This window comes from Melospiza melodia, chromosome 6 (assembly GCF_035770615.1).
Source record: "Melospiza melodia melodia isolate bMelMel2 chromosome 6, bMelMel2.pri, whole genome shotgun sequence".
NCBI classification, from domain to species: domain Eukaryota; kingdom Metazoa; phylum Chordata; class Aves; order Passeriformes; family Passerellidae; genus Melospiza; species Melospiza melodia.
Window position 1 is genome coordinate 24686508 of NC_086199.1, and position 14012 is coordinate 24700519.

The 14012-nt window shown below is 36.0% G+C and overlaps 1 protein-coding gene across 5 annotated transcripts in view; it reads left to right on the forward strand.

Moving 5' to 3' along the window:
• The window catches only part of SLC25A21 (solute carrier family 25 member 21), a 231216-nt gene that overhangs the window by 121363 nt on the left and 95841 nt on the right, over positions 1 to 14012 (forward strand). For all 5 annotated transcript variants that reach the window (XM_063160346.1, XM_063160347.1, XM_063160348.1 and 2 more), the window contains one exon: positions 10971 to 11019. In XM_063160346.1, coding sequence (XP_063016416.1) covers positions 10971 to 11019 — 49 coding nt within the window. The remainder of the gene's footprint in view (positions 1 to 10970; positions 11020 to 14012) is intronic.

The window sequence follows — 14012 nt, forward strand, 5'->3', positions numbered from 1 at the left end:
GGATGAATTTTGTATTTTAGTCCTATAGTAAGGGTTGTTAACATTGGTGGGATGTTGGAGAAGAGAAAGAAAGATGCATCTAGTTTTTGATCTCTTTGCAGAACTACATGTATCACAGTACTACTTTGCTTGGATACATAAAATTTTAGTATATTCTTCTAAAGACATCTTTTGGAATTTGATCCTGTCTCCATCATAGAAAGAAAAAAAAAGATAAAGTTACAGCATCAGTGGAAATTTTGGACAGCAGTAAGTCAAAGATCAGGTTTGGGGTTTTTTTGTATTGCAAAAATATTCACTTTCCAGTTACTTGTGTAAAGTATGAGGAAATTGCTTGGCACTGCCTGCAAATAAGTACAAATTTCTTAATGAAAACCCAAACTTAAAACTGGTGACACATCAATTAACTTTTGAAATTAGTGTATTCTTCTGTCAATGTGTAATGTTACAACTACTGAAATGGACGTAAACCCCAACATGGATTGTTCCGTTTATATTGCAGCAACTAAGGGAGAATTTGGAAAAAACTCTTTAATTATCTTGATGGGACCCAAAACTTTTTCATAAGTCATTCAAATACAGATTAGCAAAGGGTGCTAGAAAGCCAGTTCACAAAACTAAAATGAAGACATTTTGATATGTTAAGGTGCAGCAATTCTTCAAACCTACATATCACTATAAACTAATTTTGGAATTTTTCCCTTTTTTTTGTGGTCAGTTGTCTCATTTTCCAGGCAATGGACATTCAATACTGAGCTTTCCCTGATGAAATGTTAGCTATTATTTTTGCCAAATTTCATGTATTTTCATATAAAATTACTGATTTGAAACATATGTTTATAGTCATAAGTAGTGTTTTACAGCATATATACTTTATTTTGGAGTGTATTTTGTCTAAAATATTATTAATAGATCTTGAACAAAGAGGAAGTTTTCAAACAGGAATTGCTTCTCCTTCATAGTACTGAAACATATTTCCCATAAAAGCGGGAAATTGAAGCCATTGAAATTTAGCGAAGAAAATGAGTGAGACCTCACCCTAGCATATCTGGGCACATTGTGACTGCATGGCTTCCCCCAGAGGAAGACACTTCACAATACATTTTTTGCACTTCTGCTTATTTGCAGTGTTGCTCACTTCAGCAGCCATTCCAAAGCTGACTGCTCTAAGGGTCTCAAGCAGTAGTTGATGCAACAGTGCATCAACTGCATGTCTTGCATGTATATTTTAAACAAATTTTTTTTATGGGTTTTTAAACTGTTTAGATATTTTTTACCCAGAAGAATTATTTACTTTTGTTGATTCAGAAGAAAAATAAGTTTTTCATCTACATTATGTAAGTACTTTGTAATGGTAATAGGACCATTCCTATTGCTGCAGTTAGGTTTTCTTTGGGCAATCTGTTTCTTTGACAGTTTTTGTCATTCCAGGGGAGTCCCAGTCAAGGGTGATGCAGTTTCAGTGTAACATGGACTAGTACATGGAAAATTGCCCTTATCTATATTACAGATTCAGCATTTCCTTGTGTATCTCTGTTTGTTTCTTCACCTGAACTGAAACTGCTACTCACATTTCATTATTCATACATCTGTATACTTCAATATGTCTTTATATTTGTGGTAAAAAGCATGAAAAAAATCCACATTTTGTTTATAACTGTTCAATTATTCTCGACTTTAGGAATTATGGGACAAAAGTAAGCAAGTTTAATTGGTTTTTAAGTCCTCTAACTTTATTTATTCATGCATGTTTCTCCTTTAGTTACATATGGAAATAGATTTGACTCCTGGTTTAAATAAAATCTTTTAAATGAGAGAGGAAAGCTGCATGCCTTTGTAATAAATGAAGAGTAAGTCTGTCAGCTATACACTGGGTCAAGCACTGTATACAGTGCATGTACACTGTGTGCTAGAAAAGAATTGTGAGAGCAAGGCTGAGGTGCAACAGTAATCCCTCAAGCTTTGTGGTCTTGGGGAGAAAGTTACTTCTGTGTGCTGCTCAAAGTAGAGTCTTTTCTTGAAGAATAAGGCTTCCAGCCACACCTGCTAGCTGATGTACATTCATTGAGGTAGGTTATTTGATTATTTATGTACCTCACCACAAATTCCTTGGAAGGTGTGCTAAATCTTTCCTAGGGAAGCCTGAGAGGTTGCAGTTCTGAAAAAAGAATTAAGGTTTTTATAAGTTGTTTTTACATACAGAGGAAGATAAAAAGGGATGGTTTAGACAACAGAATCAAATTTTGAAACCCTTCTACTTTGTGTATATATTTTCTATATTTTTCTTTTGTTAGTTAATCCTTCATAAAAGGACCTAACCCCAAACCCAGGTAATTTGAAGATGTCCATCTCAGTGGGTTAATATAATGACTTGTGTGATCAAGTACCAATAACTTGAGTAATTTAGCATACATTCCAGCTGCTGTGTTAAACAGCTTTTTTTATTCCATAAGGGCCTTAGTTTGATGATACAAGCTTTCAGTACACCCTGACTACAAGGCTGTAATGTACATGAACTCCTTATTGATCCTGCAGCAGCAACAGGCCTTTCAAAATCCTCCTTGATATTGGTGTGCATTCTGTGCAAAGTGGAGGTAAAAAAGAAAAGGGGGGGGCCTGGAGGTCTGTGACTTCCTTTACAGTGGGTGCCACAGCTCCTGCAAGAGCAGCTTTGTGTCCTGGCCAAAGAGGCGCGTGCTTGGCTTTCCATTCTCTATGGGATCCCTTGAGTGAAATTTATTCACTGCAATGTCGAGCAGTACACAGAGACCCGAAATAGCTGATCTAAGCTCAGCATCAATTCCCTTTTGACACTCCAAATAGTGTGCCATTTGTAGCTTTTGCAGATAAATCCAAACTACTAATGACTCAGGTAGTATTTCTATAGCGACACCAAATATTTTTTCAAAGATCTGTATCTCATATTTTTAATTTGTACTTTGTTGAAACTCTTGTAATGGTTGAGTCCTTAAGGACAGGTCAGAAGGCTTATAGACTGTTGAATGTGTGACAAAGAGGCCATAAAGAATCTGGTCAGATGTAGCTAATTAAAGGTAAATGAAGGACAGCTGCTTTTTATGTTGCCAGCACATCTTTGATCTGCCTTACCCCTCAGACCTCTGTGGGCAAGGTAGTTAAATACAAACTAGGAGGCCTATTTTAAAGACATTAAAACCCTCCAGGGCAATCGAGTGACAGTCCAAGCAGCCATAAGCTGTTTGCTTTATTCATTAGAGAACTTTAAATGTGTCAAGAAATAAAATTATGTCCATGCTCTTAGATCAGCATTAGCAATGAAGATTACAACAGCTCTGGGACGTATGAATGGGCAAACTTCTTATGAAAACAAGTTTACTGAGAAGCATTTTACTATAGCAGCAACAAAAATATCAGTTACACATTTTTGTTGCAGGAATATTGATTCAATATGCATTGAAATATCTGAAGCTGTAGTGACACAAACATCATGTAACCCAGGGCTGACCTCAGTGGTCCCTTCAGTCATGGTTTAAAAAACTTCCATTCAAGACACACATGAAGGAAAGAATATGTCATATCTGAGTGACATAATAGCCTGTAATACTTGCTGAAAAATTTATGGAGAATTTGCACAATATATAGCCTGTCACTTGTGTCTAGAGACTCAGATACTGAAGTTTGTAAACTGCAAGTGTTTATTTTATAACACAAAGTTTTAATGCTAATATAGCATCAGAAAGACTAACTAAAGAAAAAGATCATTTAGCTATATAAACAACTCTTCTGTGCTAGTCATTTTGGGAAAAGCGACTCTGCACAGAAGTATTTGTGAATCCAACTCAGTGTATTTTTAGAAAAATTTTTGATCTCTTAATGTTTTTATTACTATTTTAAAATATGAATTTAAATGATAGTTAAAATTAATCAAATTCCTGTGACGTTCTAAATGGTAAATTCTGGTGACCCATGCTATATTACCTAAGTAAAACTTAAGGACTTGAAGAAAATATTTGCTTTTTTTTAATGTTTTGTGCTGTGTTTTACTCCCATATATCTTGTGTCAGTACCTAAATGTCACCTTCTTTGACTGCATAATCAAACCCTCCATGCTATTTAGCCTCACTGGAACAGCTTTGGTATTTAACATCAGGTAAATGAGTGAAAAGTCTAGAATTCTAAAACTGTATTTTTGACTATGTCATAAATGCAAATTTGGTGGGTGTTACCATACAAAGAACACTTCTACATAGCCTTTTGCCTAAGAAAGGCTCTGTGTGAGTACTGGAATTGGAACTGCATCCCTGTGAAAGTAGTATATGCTATTGGAGTCTGGAAGAACCTTTCTTCCAAAGACATGTAGCTCTAGTAGAAGATTCTTTGTTATGAACCACTGATTTTTGCTGGCTGATTTGACAATTCCTTCTAGACTTATTATAAATATATTTGACTATACATAATTTAAAATTAACTCAGTCCTCCAAATTGTCATAGATTTTTCTAGTGGCAGATGTATGAGCATCATTCAAGCCAGAGGCATGAGGTTAATCAAGTTGGTAGGTCTGTGAAACAAGGACTTAATTTTTTCATGTTAAAATATGCAGCAAATAAAAAAATCAAATTAAACTGGAAGATGGCCTTTGTTTTTACTCAGTACTTAGAGAACATAAATGAGCATTGAGCAGATTAACTGAAGCGTGTTGAGAGATTCATAGAGCTGCATTCTAGGCAGCAGTAGGTATAAAGATGTGGTTATTGCTGGCAGCATGAGCATAATTTCCTGATATGACTGATTGTGCCTTGAATGTTGAATGTAGAAATCAAACAATGAATAAATTTGTGCTAAATTTAGAGCAGTTTACATACATGCTTTGAACATTAAAGCTAGATATTTTTTACCCCATAGGCAAGAAATACATTGATAAAATATTGCAGAATTCTGCTAAATGTAAGTTAAGTAGACATTTGCTCATCATGGTTTTGATGAGCATATTCACAACTATCCCACTCACATTGAATCAACATGTATCAGCTCGTTGTGTGTTAGACTGAAAAATGTCTATGATAGGGTAGAACTACTGTGAAAGGAAATTACAATTGCTTGATAGGACCGTTTGTCAGCAATCTAAACATCCAATAAAAATAAGACAGAAGAAAGTAACTAAAATATAAGAATAATCTCAGGGGACTTTATTTTTTTTCATTTTTCCAACGAAGTCCCTGAGGCAAGACAAGTACTTCCTCAATGCGTTACTTATTGACAAATGTTGAATTTCAAATATCGTTTTATCATTACTATAATAACCTCTCAGTACCTGTATACACATGTATTATCTCAAGGTGGAATTTGCCCTTCCAAAGATACAAAGCTTTGTGCATGTGTGCCCATGTATAGATCACAACTTAGATTTGAGTGTCTTTTATTCAGAGTAAGACTATTTAAGAAGATGTGTACCATTTTCTGTCTTTATTCACTTAATTGCTGTAACCCAATTTTCAAGCTCAGCAAAAATAATGCCCTACAATTACATTTGTTTTATATTTGCAATAGAACTGAACAGTTTCCCTTTTGGTAATAATATTCTCTTTAGCTGGAGCAGGCAGCAGTGAAATGCAGCAGATACTAGCTAAGAATTGTGAGCACTAAAGATGAGCAGTTTGATATTTCTGATGTGAGCACTGAGCAGCAGCATGTTTCTAGCTATGTCTGTGTATTGGCACTTGGAGGCTGAAGGGGGTTTTGGCTGAGCTGGTCCAGGCAAAATGCTGCCTGAAACACTCATTTTGAGCCCCTGTCTTCCACACATCTAGGATGTGATTCTCCTGACCTTGAGGAATCTTTACTTGAAACCTTGAAGATTAAAATGTTTGTTTGCTATACCATATAACCAAGGACCCATTATTATTTGAACACAAGTTGAATTGCTTTCATGGAGAGTACTGTGAGAGCACTGACCTCTTTCAGCACAAATAGCCCAAAAAGCAAAAATTTCCATCAGCTGCTGAAGTCTAGAGTGGTTTGGTTTTCTTTTTTTTGAAAACCAGGTAATCACTGTTCCCAATCCTGCTTTTGGGGATAGCAATTCCAGATAGCAGTGCTGCACTGACAGGTTGCATCTGTTAAGGAACACTGCTATCTAACAAGAAGTTGAGCATGAGCTACCTCCTCCTGTAAACATGCAAAAAAATGTGCATGCATTTCTTCTAAAATGTGACAGTAAACCAACAGCTCCTTCTGGGATCCTCCTGTGGTCAGCCAACACATTTTTAAACACAGACATCCTTGTCTACACCAAGGGTAAAATCATATTCAACAATTTGTTTAATTAACATGTTTTCTAGTGTATTTTCTCTGTGTAAACTAGTTCTCTGAGGAAGAATGACTCATGAATACAGCACTGCCATTATGGAGTACTTTTTGGAGTAACTTTCCATTTATCCACATTTTCTAAGTAAAGCATTGATTTGGCTCCTTACCAATGTTTGTGAGGAGCTCCAGGGTACCATTAGTTAATCCCATACCACATCACTAAATAGAATCCTGGGCAAGAGTTAAAATAAGTGTCACTTTCTTAAGTAAAGGTTAACAGGTAGATCTTTCTCAGCACAATCTGTGCATGCTCTTGTATAGTTTTTCTTGGAGCCTAGTTGACATGTACTACAATTGAGAAGAGCACAGTACATTACTGCTTCCCTAGGAAAGGAGTGAGCCTTGGCTGCCCAGTGAACCTAACATTTTGGGGCCTTTTCTGAGGAAGGTGTACCCTTACAGAACAGGTAAAAGCTTTATGTGTCTCTGAAGATTAGGTCAGATAGCCATCTGATGGAAATTAATTAACCTGTGCAGAATTTACTGCAGGGATTTTTTGTCCAGGCATTGATTGTTTATGAAATAGTGCTGTTACAATCAGGAGGAGAGTCCGTGCTCCATCCCATCAAATGGAGTGTTTTAGCCAAGAGAAAAGCATATTTAAGAGGAATTTGTCATTGTTTTGATTAGGATACAAAGATCAACATGAGATTCTTTCTGTCAGACTTGTATTCTCAGAAGGAAATGTATAATACACATAAAATATTTATGATCATTTCATACATTGTAACTGTATCTATGTAAAAGCCAAAACAAATATCAACTGTTCCAGCTATACAATATACAGTGCCTGATGTGTTTATTGCCATATTTTCTCTGACCAGTCTCCTGTCTGTTGTGTTCCTCCAGTGACTGTGTTATTCCAGGGAAATGAGTAACACAAGGGGAGGAGAGTGCATAATGTCTTCTACACTGTAGGGGGTTGTCTGAACTAACACATGGATCATGCTCTAGCTCCCTTGAGTCTGTGTTGAATCTGTGTTCATGTATGATGCAGAAAACACATAGAGGGTGAGCTGCTCAGGTTATTTTGAAAGAAATAAGTGTCCATCACAGGCACTTCACACTTTTCAGTTCATAGCTTTGAGGATCAATGAAATGCTGGAGATAAAAATATAAGTACTCTCCTAAGGCATTCCAAAGCCCAAATGGTTCTGGTTTTATCTGTGTTATTTTGCAAGAACTGTTAGCTAGACTTCATTCTTTTTCTCCCAATGCAGTGAATAGATGAAGTATGGAAACCCTTGCAGATACAAGGAGAGCTATAATCCTGTGCTGCTGAAATCTCAAGCTTTCACATTTTGCCAGATGGATTGTTACAACACATTTTAAACAGTGTCAAAGTATTCTCAAGCCATGTATGATTATTGATGCAAGACTTGCATGAATGATGGAATAGAGCAACAAGGAACAAAGGAGCTCAATATAGCCACCAGTCACCAAAATGTTTGTGTTGAGGAGATGTATGTGAAATTGACAGTTTGAAACTTTAAGTGTGAATCTTGTAGAGGGAAATGTAATGTAATCCATAATGGGAAACAATTTAAAGACAGAAGATATAAGTTGGGAAAGGGAAAATGATTTACTGAGGAGGGTCAGCTTGGGGGTCAGCATTTTCTGTCATTTTATTCCCTCCATGGGCTCAGTTACTGAGCAGAATGTTTTACATAATAGAATTCTGGACTCCCTTCTTGGTTGTTGATATTCCACTTGTGTATGCTCAGAGCATGTCAATGATGACAGCTGGTTATTTCTTCAACACACAGATTTTGATTATGTCTTGTTTTACGGTCACTATTTGGTTTTAACAGGGAATTTTTTCCCACCCAGAAGACAAAAAATGTTGGACTGACCCAGTAATTGTTCTTTCCTATATTTCCTTTGGGCTCTTGTTCAGCTAGTTGGATCAGAGTTGTTTTAAACATAATTAGGCCATCATATATCACTCTGGGTTAGTTTGCATGTGACATCACCAAGGAGACCCAATGGGACAATTAGAGTATTTTTGGACAATGTATCTGTAACTATTTTAACTACTTTGTTTTTTTTAAGTTTGTAAACAGTAGTCTGCAGAGTGACAAGTTAAGATATATTGCACCCTAATAGACATGTTTAGTAAATTAGATTTTCATAGTGCTAATTGAATTTGTTACAAAGCTGATGAACATTAGCTAAGGAAAGGGCAATATATTTTATTTTATTGAGCACATCTCAGAGTGCTTGTAATTTAGTAGGGCCACCACACTTTCTGGGCAGGCTATCAAGTAGGATGTTGTAATGATTTGCATGACTACTATAGTAGATGGAAAAATGTAGCTTGTGTTCGTAGCTGTTCCATTAGTGTCTTGCACAGTGTGCAGTCCTTTGGTGCTCTTTGGAGAGCTGTGTCATAATCCCTGCATCTTTTGAAGAATTTGGTCTGGTGAAATCAAGTAACTATACATCGTTTAAAACCTGGTGTGTAATTAGATGATGAGACAAAGGAAAGACTGAGAAAGGCAGATAACCAATAGAATCCTGAACTTATCAAAACAGAGCTCTTGCCAAGGACCTTGGAATTCATCTGATTCAGTTGCTGGAAAAATGCCTGAATTAAAAATTATCCTACAAGGACCAAGAAAATAGAGGCAAATTCTGGCACTCTACAGTTTTCTCCCAAAATGGTCATTAATGCTGCAAAAAGAGAATAGGGTGAACAACCCTTGGCCCCATGCTTGGCCCCCTACTGTAGGCTCTATCTGCCAAAATTAGATGGAATAGAAGATCAAAAATGGGGAGAGGGGGAGAAGGTTGGGAAAAGAGAGCTTAGAAGAGGAGGGTGGTTGGAAAGGGAAATACTCATAGGCTATGCCCCCTGCCAGCAGTGAAATACTCAGTTGCAGCTCCACTCACAAAGCACCTGTTGGCAGCTGTTGGAGCAATTTATAGATTTTGGGACGGTTCCCTTATGTGAAATGTGATATGATCTTATTTTAGTAAAATAGAAGCAATTCTTGGACAATGATTAAAGCAATAAATATACCTGCACGGTAATAATCATTGGCTGATATCACCTATGTTGTCTTCCTTTTATCCAATATTGAAAATAAACAATCTTGCATGGAGTGAAAAGAAAATACAGCAAAACAATGATCATAAATATTAACCTTGATACTGTCTTTCAAACTCAGTGGCAGAAAACTAGGGATCAGGGGCTGTCTGGAAAACTTTATGTTTTTCAATCTTTATGCATTAGACTGTAATGATAAAAAAGAATGAAAATGAAGCTCAGATGTGATGTGTGCCATTAAAGGAAGATGACAGGGTGTGGAACTTAGGCCAGTGACATCTAAAACAGGAGAGCATCCAGTGGAACATAAGCATGTGCCGTGTGCTTAGTTTCAGTGGGACTCTATGGTATACCTAAAGAAAGGAATTTGCAGATATTTTCACTTGAAGAAGAATTGTTTCTTGAATCAAGATTTTTGGAAATTTAGCTCTGACTCATCAAAAGATTCTTTATTATGAAAGCTTTGTAATTATTTTTACAATAATCATAAATAAAGTAAATAAATGCATTCAAACATTGTAATAAGTATAGTCTTCATGACTTGTTTCTTCATGATGTAGCATTGAATTTATTACACTAGGTAAAAAGAGTGAGTGGACATTTTAGCGTCCTAATAACCAGGGCACAGAAATTTCAAAGACATTGTAATTATTATCTAGGAATGTATGCATGTATTTTCTTAGAACTTCAAAGTCTTGTAAGATTTCTGTAGTAGATTTTATTCTGTCTGCATATTGACAGATCTCTAAAATGCACTTTTACAGTGGTCTTACTAAATACATCTTTTTACTGCTTGTTTGCTCTTTGGAGTGAGGCTGATATGCCAAATGAAAAGGAGAGTAGCAAACCTAGAAATTTAACTAGAAAGTTTTCCCTAGGTTATGTATGGACTTTTCATCAGGTGTCGAGTGGGTAGAAAAAGCAATAGAGCCAGCTTTGAAGGTGGTGTTGACAGGTGCATTTGGGACCTTCCAGATCTCTCTTATTACCTTGGCACTGGCCCCTTGAGATTCACACTCAAAGGGGAAAAGCCAGGACCACACATCAGCATTAGCACAGGGCAGGGTAGGGCAAAGAGCCAGTGAAGCTGCAGCTCAGATACTCAGGAATCAGCTGTCATCTTAGCATCAAGTGCATCTGAGCCACCAGTGCAGTCCTGCAGTGTTCTTAGGAATTATTCTTGTACAACAAAGAAGCAAGTGCCAACCTGAACTCTCTTCCTTTGCTACTCTCAACATGACTTAATGTATTTATTTATGATGCCAGACAAATGTTCCCACTGTTCTTAAGTCAGAAAACTGAGCGAAAACTAAGATTAAATTGATCATGTAGGTAAAGTCCTCACTTAGCCCACTCCAGTGAACAACTAACTCTGTTCACTGTCGAAAAGCCCAATGGTTTATACACACTACAGAAGCACACGTTTAATGTATGAGGTGTACGAATATTGTGTCATCATGGATATGCGTAGGTTTTTACATTGCCTTTCAAATTTAAAAACTGCTGGAGTCAATGAAAATTGAATTACTATTTGTACAAATGTTTACTAGGCCTTTCTTTGTTATTCATTTATAGGTCTTGTAGAAATTTGCCTGATGCATCCCCTTGATGTAGTGAAAACAAGGTAAGATCATGCTTGAACAGGTTTTGTTGACACTGGAAGATATCCAAATTACAAGCTGTCAAAAAATAAAATCCTAGAACTTCTCCCAGTAAGATAACTTGTGCCTCTAATGACATTTATATTTACTTACCTGCATTTACAGCATTTGACAGATGGAATTTGAGTAGCATGGCACATTTCTGATTAGAGGTCATCTAAAGGTGTTAAATCTGGTTATGACATTTATTTTTACTCTTGTAACACAATGCTATGACATGAAGATGGCTAAAGTTAAATTCACTTCGTATATGTAGTATCTGCAGTAATGCTTTTATATTTAATTGGGAAATACCATATTGCCTTCAAAATAATTTTCATCAAATTTTAATAAAAATAATAAGAGGAGATGTTCCATATTCTTTGTAAGATAAATAACTTCATGATTTTATATTTTAAAAATATTTTTGTCTTTATTTTTTTTTCTGAATATTTCTTCTTATGTGAATATAAATTATTAAATGCCCACAAAAATTTGCTGAAGTTAGTTTGGTTTTTGTTAATGTTGGTTACTGAAGTGGAAAAAACGAATAGCTGTGTTTCTAGTTTCTGGAATTTCCTATGCATTTTAGTTTTTCTATAAATTCACAAATCAGTGTTACTGCACATGAAAAGCAAACCAGAATGGAGAAGCATACTGGTAGAAGATGAAAGCTGTTCATGCCATGTGTGTTACACAGTGCCAATAATTACCATAGATACTGTTCCTGGAGCTCTGTCTCTGTCACAGACATGTAGGCAGAAAAGCTTCACTAGGAGACTAATCAGCCCCACACAAATGATGAGGACAGCTGTGATCTCTGGAATATGCTTGAAGTTGTCAATTATGACTTCATATTCTAGTTTCAGTTAGCCAACATGTGATTTTTTTGGATGCATTTTTGGCTTCTATTTAAATCACATTTTGTGATTTGCCTAAGACCTTGAGACGCATTTTTTTGCAGGTTGCATTTTGCAGAAGGAAGTAATCTGTGATCATTGCCCCATGCCAGGAAAGAGTTATTCAGGCTCCAGGTGCGTTAAGTGCTGCTGAGGTGCTGTACGTCCTCCTCAAGGCTTGTAGTTTGCTCAGGCAATCCTTCCATATCCCTTCATAACGTGGATGTGTTGATTCATACAGAGACAATGCACCTGGTGGTTCTCAGGGTCCTCTCCAAGTACCACTGGAACAATCCTATTAAAACAAGACTTTCATGAGATTGAAATTAAAGACTCAGAAGCAACAGGGTACAAGCAAAACAAATACAACACCAAATTTAAAAGAAAAAAAATCTATCAAGTGGTCCCCAAAGGATGTGCTTTAGTGACTTCATTTTGGCAGTTTGTGCTTTAACTCACCTCTAGCTTTCAAGCTTTGGTTTTACTCCTCCTCATTTTTCTCTTAGTACTGGATTAGAAGTCATATTCTTTTGTAGTAAGAATGTAGATAATTCATAATTTAGCGTAAGCCACATATCATGTGTCAGAAAATGCATTAATTGCACATCTGTACTGGCAATCAACAGAGGTACTTTCAGTTTTCTGATAGGAACTGTGGACTTTCAGAACACAAGGACAGATTTCCCCATGTCTCTTTGAGCTTTCACTGAGTTTTACACACTTTTAGTAGTGAAAAGGCTTTTCAGATCTGAGGTCCTAAAATGTAAAGCATTAAAGAGTGTATGGGGATATTTGTCAAGCTGTAACAATCATTAAAAACACAATAAAAAGTAAAAATTGGGAAACCCTTAAATTTGAAATGTAAGCCCATAAACAGTGGAATTTTTAGAAGAAAGAAAGAAGTAGGAAGAAAGGAAAAAACAGTAGCTATGCAGAAGAAATCAGATTATTGATCAAAGTAAAACTGAGCGGCTGAATCAAATTAAAAATCCATTAAACAAATTTCTTCATTTGAAGAAACTTCCATTGAGTTAATTCTTCCACTGAGTTAGCCGCAGCTCTTTGCAGAAGTGGGCAGCACCCAAGTGATAGTTTTTCTAGTTTGTTGATGCAGATGTATTCAGAGATATTACACAGATTTTGCAGAAACATTTCCGCAGATCTCAGCAGATGGTAGTAGTTCAAAATACTTACATTTTGAAAGCAAATGACAAAACCAAGAATAGAATGTCCTTTGATCTCATCCATCATTTTGTTCTACGTTCCTTTCATTTTGTAATGGTCCCAATTTACTATAGCAGATTAATTCTTTGATGGCTTTGAAAGTTTAAATGAAACATTGGTTTTAATTCTGAATTTTGGACATAGAATGTTTTCTAATAGTTTTTCATTGACTTTATTCCTTTCTTGCAGGGCTTCTAAGTGCTGTTGTGTGCTTAATCTTTCCCAACATGGTATTGATAATCCACTGTTTCCTAATCACTTCCAGCTATTATAGTTTTGGTGATTAGTTTAGGGTTTTCTTCCTATTGGTTAGGTGAAAGGATGTATGAAAGCACCGTTTGTTCCCTAATTTTTATGGTGTTTTGAGTTTCCTACCTTTTTTCCTGGAAGTGTGTTTGGTTAAAAGAGTCCTGTGGCCATTTCAAATTATGTAATCTCATTGATCTAAGTTACTGTTCTGAAGGAGTTTAGGGAAGATGTCAGATGCTCACATCTAGTGGACTGGTGGCTTAGTGCTTCATTGATATTTTGTGTGAGTGCATGTTTTTAATAAAAAATTGGAGAAAATAAAGTTTCTGTCAAAGATTATTTTGAAACCCTGGAAAATGGTTTGGCTCTTTTATGATATTTTGCAATATCTTTTCTGTGTTTAGCAATTTTCTATTATTCTACAGTAACAATGCTAGATTTGTTTATCTGCTCACATCAAGGGAGGAACAGTATATAAGTACATGCTTATAAACCATAGAGAATCCAAATGCTTAATGAAGTGTTTTTTTCCTAAGTGTACATGTGAAAATAATTTTATTTTTTTCTCTGCTAGAACACCAAAGATCACTACTCTAAGAAATTCC